General features: G+C 38.4%; 2 protein-coding genes across 9 annotated transcripts in view; both read left to right on the top strand.

The window, feature by feature from the left end:
• The window catches only part of LOC109955507 (LIM and calponin homology domains-containing protein 1-like), a 41,192-nt gene extending 38,717 nt beyond the window's left edge, over positions 1 to 2,475 (top strand). For all 8 annotated transcript variants that reach the window (XM_020591730.1, XM_020591729.1, XM_020591732.1 and 5 more), the window contains one exon: positions 1,123 to 2,475. In XM_020591730.1, coding sequence (XP_020447386.1) covers positions 1,123 to 1,148 — 26 coding nt within the window. In that variant the 3' untranslated portion in view covers positions 1,149 to 2,475. The remainder of the gene's footprint in view (positions 1 to 1,122) is intronic.
• A 1,715-nt stretch (positions 2,476 to 4,190) lies between these two features.
• The window catches only part of tmem192 (transmembrane protein 192), a 9,396-nt gene continuing 4,067 nt past the window's right edge, over positions 4,191 to 9,519 (top strand). Inside the window, exons 1-4 of the mRNA XM_020591880.1 lie at positions 4,191 to 4,409; positions 5,196 to 5,351; positions 5,898 to 6,159; positions 6,595 to 6,717. Of these exons, the coding sequence (XP_020447536.1) occupies positions 4,380 to 4,409; positions 5,196 to 5,351; positions 5,898 to 6,159; positions 6,595 to 6,717 (571 nt within the window). The 5' untranslated portion in view covers positions 4,191 to 4,379. The remainder of the gene's footprint in view (positions 4,410 to 5,195; positions 5,352 to 5,897; positions 6,160 to 6,594; positions 6,718 to 9,519) is intronic.

Below are 9,519 nucleotides of genomic sequence, written 5' to 3'. Positions count from 1 at the left end.
GATGGCCCAGGGCTTGCTCCTTGCGAGCCCGCCAGTCCTGGTCATGTTCGCTGGCTGAGTTCATACTGGCCAGATTGTACTGTCACGTTTGGTGTGTACAGATGACAAACAGAGGATGTGGTGAACTCAATTAAATGACCAGACGAACTGAGGTAACGAAAAGTTCTTTACTAGTAAACAAAACTAACAAAAGTCCAGGATATCACTTAGGTCGATAAGACAGTCCAGGGTCGGCGCCGGTTAACAGGTATATCCAGGGGATCCAAACTCGAGGTCAAGGGGAACAAAAGCAGAAGGTCGGTACACAGCAGGCGATCAGAATCTGAGAGGGCATAGACAAAACACGGTGGTCAAGAAACGGTAATCCTAGGTCAAACACAGAGAGTCAGGCAAGGGATAAATGCTGGAGAGTCAGAGCTGGGGTCTAGAACAATCTGGCAGCGTCCTGGTGGGAGGACGCTGCCTAAATAGAAGGGAAAAACAGGTGCAAACAATAAGGAGCAGGTGAACTAATGATGATTAAATAAAAGGGCCAAAAGTGAGGTGAAACAAAACAGGAAGTGATGAGAAAATAAAAGCCTGACAGGAAGCAAGAGGGGCAGGAGCGTGACACTTACAAAACAGGGAGGTGGGGCAATCAAGATTTATCTAACAATTTGTGATAGTGAGGGAAAATTATACTATATAGTAGAAGCTTTTTATGCATAAATGTCAATATAAATGGTCCAAAAAATGTTTACAAGTAGACACAGGTAACTACTTTTTTAATTTAGTTTTTATAAATTCAAACATGGAATGCAGTTTCACATATTTATTAGCATCATTAAAAACTGTACCAACCATGATTGAGGATCCTGATTTTGGTTCACACTCTTCTGATCTCTTTTCTGAACACACATCGGTCCATCTTTCATAGGAATTAATAAAAATGACACAATTCAACAGTACACATAGACAGTGGAAGTAAGAATTAGTTGAGTGAGGATGTAATGTGAAGAGGACTCACAGCGCTAACTACAGCGTTTTTACATCTATGTAGTCACAGCTACATGCTGCAGAAACACATAGGCTCAGTAAGTTTTAAAAAGAGACTTTAACATACTGTCATGTGTTTGTATGCAGGTAGAGGTCAGCCCACCACGCTATGATGACCTGCACTTGAACTAGAGCTGCATCATCATCGTGGCAGCCAGTGATTGCATGGAGGACAGTACTAGAACCTTGAGTCGCATTCTAACCAACAGTCATCTCTTCAATGCTTCGGAATCATCACTTTTTTCCTAAAATGCAGCTTTATAGATGTTTCTGGGAGCAAAACTGGACTGACATGTGGACTAAATGGCACAGCATCACATGTACATACTGTAGTGTATGTGCTTCTTAACTATACACACGTATACACTTCTTTTTAATATGTGTAGCATGGATGTCAAGAAATCTTTGCACAATCATGACACTAAAGTAAGAATATGTTCTGACACAAGCTGAACATGTTACACTACAAGCTAAATGTCAGTGTCTCCAATACTTCAATTTTAAAATTGACTCACGAACCCCTGCTTTTGCACCGATCGTGTGATCCCACTCTCTAAGTGCGTCGAAAACTGGTTTGGGTTGGATAGCCTGAAGTAGCTCGACCATTTTAATGCCTTACTCATCATACCTTATCATTCATTTTGTGTTTTGTGTTTACAGTTTTGCATGAAAGAAAAACACATAAAAGTTGTTGTGAACATTACTCAGATGGTTCATGTGAGCTCGACATAGGCTCTTATCATCTAAATAATTAAACATAACTTTCCTCTTGTATTTTGTACATCGTGATATTTTTGAATTTTGGGAAAGTTGGCTTATTTACACAAGCTTTTTTTTCTTTATAATTCATTTTACGAGAATGAAGATGCATGCTATTAAGTAATATTATTTGTTCTTTGAATTTTAAATATTTTCTTGTTAAGATGGTTTAACCTCTGTGTATTCTTATAGACTGCATCTGAATCAGTGCCTTATATAATGAATGTGAGGGTTAGTGTATGTGCAGGAGTATTTCAGGGTCACACAGACCTCTGGGTCTTGGCACATTGTGTGTGGTGAGTGTGGGCATGTGTGTATGAAATCATGCATGTATAGGTCTGTATGCAGTGTGTGACTTGACTTGAAGCACAGTTCCATACCAGCAAAAAATGTTAAATGCATCAACCTCCTCTAGTCACCTGCTGTTTTCTCCTACCCCTTTCCCCTTTCCATGAGCTAAACCAATGACACAAACCTATTTGCTGCTTCACCGTTAAATATCTCCCATATTATATCAGTTCACAATGTCCTAAAATCTCCTTGTCTGCCTCTGTTGCAAGTGTTGCCTCCTCAGAGTCAGCTGAACTCTGCTCTCTGTCTCACTGCCTCTATCTGCACACCTGACAGCATTCAGTTCATTGTCTTTTATGGCAAGTGTATGTTTATCAATTAAATATTTTAAATGGGATGTTATGTGTTTTTGAGCCTTCTTTTATTAAGCTAGAGCCAGAATCTGCATTTCAAGGGATAAATGCATTATGACTTTAAAGACAAAAGTAGATCAAGCTATAAATAATGGAGGTAGAAGTATTCAGATACTCAGATAGAAGTATGAATACCATAAATTACTCAATTACAAGTGAAGGTCCTGCATTCAAACTAGTAAATGTAGCTATGATATAGATGTTGTAGAATCTAAAGTACAATATTATCTGACAAAATGCAGTGAAGTAAACATACTTCAGCATCTTTCTTCACCGCAGAGCAGACATAATGTAGTGCTGTCCTGTTTCATCACAAACATTAGCTTTTAAAAACTCTTTTAAAAATATTTGAACAGAAATCTGATATTTGCATCTGTGTGATTGTGTGTGTCACAATACAAGCAGACATTTTAAATGCATACTTCATAAATATAAAAACAAAATATTAGAAAAAGAAGTCCAAAACCTGGATCAACCTGCTGGAGCTAACCTGAGACAGAAATGAATCTTCAAAAACAAAGTTTCTGTGCTACATGACCCCCATTTTAATGTGTGTGATGAAATGTGTTTAAGAACATTCATTTCAGAAGCACAGCACTGAAATAATGAAGCTATTATAAGTCCATTTTGACAGATTTTTGAAGAGCTCAGGTAGCTTGGTATTTTGCTCTTATCATGTCAGTTGATGTTGATATTGTGCTTTGGTCATGTGTATTCTTAGGCAAATTTTTAATGAAATGAGCACAAACAAGGTGACACACAGCAAGCCTGGAGCTTTTGAGGGTCCTTGGAGTTTTAGAGCCTTGGGGCAGTCAACACCTTTGCCCCTTAAATGCAGCCTGGGCATGGCCAAATTAGCCTCCACGGAGCCCAAGGGCAAATATTTGTTGCTGAGCCTCCACTGACCTCTGCTATACAATGCAGCAATCTGATTAATCAATTAGTTGTTTAACGGAAATTTAATGGAAAACATTTTGTCAACTTAGCCATTGGACTCTGGTACACAAATATTTGCTGGATTCAATTATGTTTTCTATCATAGTAAACCCAACATTTTGGGGTTTTCTGACTGTTAGTAAAAAAAAATAAATAATATGATCTTGATATGTTCATTTGGACTTCAGGGAGTAACAGTGGATATTTTTCTTTTTTCTTAAGATTTTACACAGGATTTGTCTGCTTTGCTCATTGGTAATCCATTCCCAGGCCTTGGAAAACACCTCCCGAAATTACCAAACATTTACATTTACAAAAACAGCTGTGGCAGAATCTTGGATTTTACAAAATGTATTTATTGCGAGGCTGATGCACAGGGCTCCCTGATAATGTGAACTATATTTTTCTGCTATCTGTTAAAAGTCTTCAAAATCTTTTAGAAGAAACACGGATTTAATAAGTCGCTTTGGGGTACAATGTTTTCAACCTATACTTGTTTACAACTTGTAAAACTAAATTCGCCGGATTAATTATGACTGAATTACATTGATCTAGAAGAAAACGTAAAAACCTGACGATTCTGAGGAGCTTCTGTGTTTCTAAAATACACTTTCATGTACTTGTCCTTTCACTTCACAGTGTCTTTGCCTCACATTTATCCCTTCTACCCCGCCCATACAATTTGAAGTCTTTGGAATATAGCTAATACGAATAGTATTACGAATTAATATCACAATTAGATTGATGGAAATTAGGCAGAGATTCCGGTCACTAAAACCGTCCAAACTGCTCTATCGGAACTATTGTGCTAGGAACCAGAAAATATCGGGACCGGAAGTTTACTAATATTTGCCTGCCCGCCCGCCCCTTTTCAAAGATCACATGTAAGCTAATGTTTGTTGTTTTATCGTTTGTTCCTCAAAAACGTCGACATATAACAACAAAATGGACTCGGGGGGACCATCGCTTTATGCAGTATGTAGCTAGCTGCATGTCATTTGCGCTAACTGTTTGCTATGTCAACGGTTAGCTTGTTCAGTAAATAGAAGTTAAAACACTCTTGCAGTTAGCCTGGTAGCTAACTAATTAGATCTATCAGCTAAAATACTCCAGGAAGATACAACGCTAACACTTAATTACGAATATATTTCTGCCTTGTAGCAAATGTTATCTTTTTGAAATAAACAGATTACTAGTATTAGCACTGAACTGCTGTAACACCTACTTAAACCGACTAAAACCTACACTTGTGGTCAGTTCGTGGCAAACTTTCGCTTTCACACACAGTTGCCACTTTATTAGGTAACGTTAGCGCAGCACCTTCTAAGTCTAATGCGGGCCAGTACAACAGTCCCGCCGCCATAACATACTGTATGTGTTTATGAAGCCCGTAATATTCAGTTTTTGTGACCTTGTCTGAAACGTGTCAATTCAATTATATGTTAATTAGTGAGGTCATAGTTAAAGGTGCTGTTGAACTAGATTTTACTGAGAAGTATAATTTTTATGTTCTTCCAGTTTATCTACATGAGGGACACAGACTATATTACGAATATACTATACCATCAAGGCTAAAACACAATGTTATGTGCGTTTACATAGAATTATACAGGGTGTATTTTGTATCTGCAAGATATATATATATATATGTGTGTGTATATGTTGCATTTAGTGGTAGAAGAGCAATAACCATGAGACGTGTGTATTTGAAGACACCTTGCTTGTTAAACTTATAGTTTGCTAATATGGTGTTTGTTGCAGAATGCAGACCCCTCTGTAGATTTGACACAGAGTATAGAGGACGACTCTGTGGGGGATGAACCTCTGATCTCTGTTGACGCCCTCCACTCTGCCATCAGGAGAGAGTTTAAGACTGTAACAACACACTGGCTTGCCGGCCTGTTGACTCTGCTGCATGTATGATATCTGCATATACACACTGCACTAACCTGATTTTCTAAATGTTTTAACAAAATCTTTTAGGCCATTTACAGAAAATTAATTGCCAGCTGTTGTGATAATTTAATCATCTGAGTAATTTTTCGAGCAAAAATGTCAGGGATTTGCTCATTCCAGCTTTTGACTGGTAGTAAGTAAGTAACCTGAATATCTTTTGGATTGTTGGAAAAATGAATTTGAAATTGTAATTGTGCTCTGGGAAACTGTAATTGACTTTTTTTAAATTTTAGACAAAACAATTGATTAATCGAGAATATAACTGGCAGATGAATTGTAATGAAAATGATTGTTAGTTTCAGCCATACAACAGTTGTTAAAACTTCATGTTATGTCTTCATTAGTTCGGCACATGTAAATGTATTTAACCAGTCTAACCACTTTTCCAGGTTATCCACAGTAACTTTTTATTTTCTGTGTCATAATAGTTACAGTATGTACTGGTCTTTGCCAAATGCCCCACTGCTGACACCTCTTTCTCTTCTAACACTCTCGTCTTTGTTTCAGGTTCTGTTCATGGTGTTGTCAGTGTGTGTGGCAGTGCTGTGTGTGTTGAATTTTGGCCAGAAGGAGGTGTGTGCGAGTGTTTTGGGTAACTTGCCAGGTGATAGTGTCGTTGTGCTTGGAAAAGCGTGTTTATGGGTGCTGGTGCTGCTGTTCACTTGGTATGTGCAACACCATCACAACCAGGCCAGAAGGAGAGGATACCTGCAATTCTACAGAGAGGTGCAGGGGCTGAAGCACCTGCCGCTCACCATACACTCCATAGGTATGACTGCACACGTTTTTAGAACATTTCAGTTCCCTTATGTGATTGTTCCCCAGTCCTTGCTCAGCCCAGATGTCGCTTCGTTCCTTCATCTTGAAGGCCCAGTCCAGTCCAACAGGGGGTTGGATTGGATGCTGTAACTGATTGGGCTGATATGATATTACACCACGCTGACAAGCAGTGGATTTCAGGGAGAGAAGCAGAGTCTGTCATTCAACAATAAACATTATTTTCTGTCTTTTCCCTTCAGTCACAAAATCCTTGTGCATCCACTAGAAAATAGTTTGATGTTATTTATTTACATAATTTACATTTGCCTGGCATGTAAATCATTTCTATAAAACAAGTTAAAACCTTTTAATTATATCATGTAGATGTTTGTTTTCTCCACAAGGTGGCAGTAATGCTAAAGGGAAAATGTGTGTTTATTGACAGGGAATGTTGCGGTGTTGGTTGTTATGGTTGCTGAGTTAGTGCCACCTGTTCGTACCTACCTGCTGCTCAGCATCCTGGCGCTGGAGCTCTTGGTGGCAGTGCCATGTGTGCTCTATTACACAGGTAAAGTGATCTCATTTAAACAGATTTTTTTCTGCAGACCTTTATATAGTTGTGAACTTTTATTGCATTATATGTATGTTAGTTTTTTTTATTAATGGACTCTGTGTACACATACATCCTGCCCTCTCCAAAAGGGGAAAAACAGTGTTCAGCTGGCCTTAAACAGTTTGTTCCCATATCATCAAGGCACAAAACTATATATACATGCATTCATACACCAGTGTTCCCAGTTCCACCCTACCTCCCGTTGCATCAAGAGACCCACTAAAAAGGTACTCACTGAAATGGGAATTAAAAAATATACATTCCTCAACAAAGACAAGTCAGAATACTCTGAAAGCCATGCTTAAGGGAAAAGACACATTTAAAACTTTTCATAGTAAGAACAACTCAAACCAGTCCGGCTACATTCTGAATCAGTGTCTAGAGCGGCAGTAGTTAGTTTATTAATTAAATTGATTGGCAGAAACATATTTAGCAATTAGACGATTGATTGATTTGAATAATCTTTTCAGAAAATATGCAGCAATTCTTTGATTTCAGTTTCTCAAATGTGAATATTTTCTGGTTTCTTTGGACAAAACAAGGTGTTTGAAGATGTCGTCTTGGGCTTTGGGAAACTGGGATGGATGTTGTTCACAGCTTTTGTGTTCATGTGTTCCATCAGTGTTCCTGAGTTTGATGGTAGTGTCAGTAGTAGTATACAGAGACACACCCTGCAGATTACATTACACACAAACACATACACTACCCCCACTCTCAATCTTAGCACATTCGCATCACAATACTTATACATACACTATGTAAAGTTTTTTTGGTATCTATGTCTTTTGTCTTCTGCCTCAGAGCTAGAGAACAGATTCGTTATTAACGTCATCGTTTCCAGGGTTTTGGAGGCTTTGTTGACATGGCCCAAACCTGCAAACACACTGTTCATCTTGTTACCATTCAATTAGTTTTCTGTGAAAAAGAGCAAATAACCCTAAAGGACAAGAAAGCAGTGAAACCCACTGTCATAGTTGTCAAATCACATTTATCCAGAAGGTTTTTTGCATTCATTTTCTTTCTTTTCCGTCTTTGTAAAAATGCAGTTTAAAGTTTGAAATAACTGAGAAATCTCTCTTAAAATTATGAACTAATGTGTGAAAACAATACAGTGGTTTAACAAGTCAGAACGTAGCTTCTGATTGAAGCACTGTTTTGCAGCTGGCTCTCATATCTGGCTTCGCAGCTTAGATCAGTGTAAATAAGAAACACTCAGGAAATATTCTGGTGCAGACCTTTATGTTTAGCCTCGGCGTGCTCTCTGCATTGTAGCATTTCGATTCTTTTAACCATGCTAACTCTGAGAGACGAGACAGTCCAAGTAACTTCAAAACAGTGCTGATTTATTCAATGAACACAGGTAAAAATTAACATTACACGCTCAGGTATCTTGCACCTCCAACATGCACGCAGGCAGCTGAAAGATGAAAGACCCCTGAACCCAACAGGCCTATACATTTATCACTTAGATTGGGCTAACCCCATACTAACAGGAACGCCAAACCGTGACGTGTCCCGGTGCCAGCTTTGCAGCTGGCCATAGCAGTAGTCAAAACATGAAGAAAATCAATGTGTGTGTGTGTGTCTGTTGATTAAGTGGTGTGTAGCTAAAAACATTCTCACAGACGTCTAGAAACATGTCATGACATTAAACATAAGAACATATTATGGCTAAGACTACAGTTATACACGTCATAATCATAATATTAAACACCCTGTCTGCTGACAGTCATCAACTTTTCTTTCTAGTTATCCTTGACCATAAGCCTCCTGCAGCATTCATGAGAATGACTAGACATCCTGTCTACTCTAAACATTTCTAATACAACAAGTATCTGACCAATATCTTATCTGACTAAAAATACCTAACAGCACGTTTCAGACAGCTGACAGCTCACACGGTGACACGTTGGTCAAGCTCCTGTTGTCATGATGTCAGGCAGCAGTATTGGAGGTAGCCACCACAGGCACCCGCTTTTCTCATCTTGTGAGTGTAAATCTTTACTTTAGTCCCCTACTTAGCATTTATAGGCACTAAACATATAGTAGTTTATAACACCATATGATGAACATCTAAATGCTTATTAAATGTACATTATTCATCAACAGTTCTAACTTCTACTATGAAGACATTTCTTTAGTATTACAACTTGTGATCTATTTAGGAAAATTCAGTGTGAAAGTCGTTTAAAAGTTTTATTTTAATTAGATGTCTATCACATTAGACTGCAAATTAAAGGAAACGTCTTTTTAAAGTCCTCAGAATAAGGTATCAAAAGTACAGTTTGTTTTTTAAATACAGACACACAGGTGATATTTATTTAATTTAAAATGTGGGAGAGATCCCTGGTCTGACTCAGAGTGGGGACCGAGTGGTTCATTGTCAGATTCTTGACCCCTAGGCTATAAGGGGGTTGCATGACATGTAACCCAGTGACAGACAATATTATAATATTGTTGTACTGCTTTCTCTCAATATGTAAAGGAAGACTTCTGTAAAGATGCCATATCAGAGGATATTGATATTGAGGAATCTGTATTGAAAGGAAATCCATATTAAAAGTGTGTTTGGCAGCTGAAGGGCACAGATTGGAGATCGAGATACCAGAGAGGCAAGGACAGAAGAGGAGAGGCATTAGGATTTAACCTAGCCAAAGGGTAGTCTTCAGCCCACTCCACCCAAACACAGGGAGACACACACACACACACATGCTTGCACACATTGTCCCTGTGTTTACAGTGACGGTGATCCAGTGT

This window comes from Monopterus albus, unplaced genomic scaffold, assembly GCF_001952655.1.
Source record: "Monopterus albus unplaced genomic scaffold, M_albus_1.0 scaffold15.1, whole genome shotgun sequence".
In the NCBI taxonomy this organism is placed as follows: Eukaryota; Metazoa; Chordata; class Actinopteri; order Synbranchiformes; family Synbranchidae; genus Monopterus; species Monopterus albus.
This window is presented reverse-complemented; position numbering and strand designations above follow the sequence as displayed.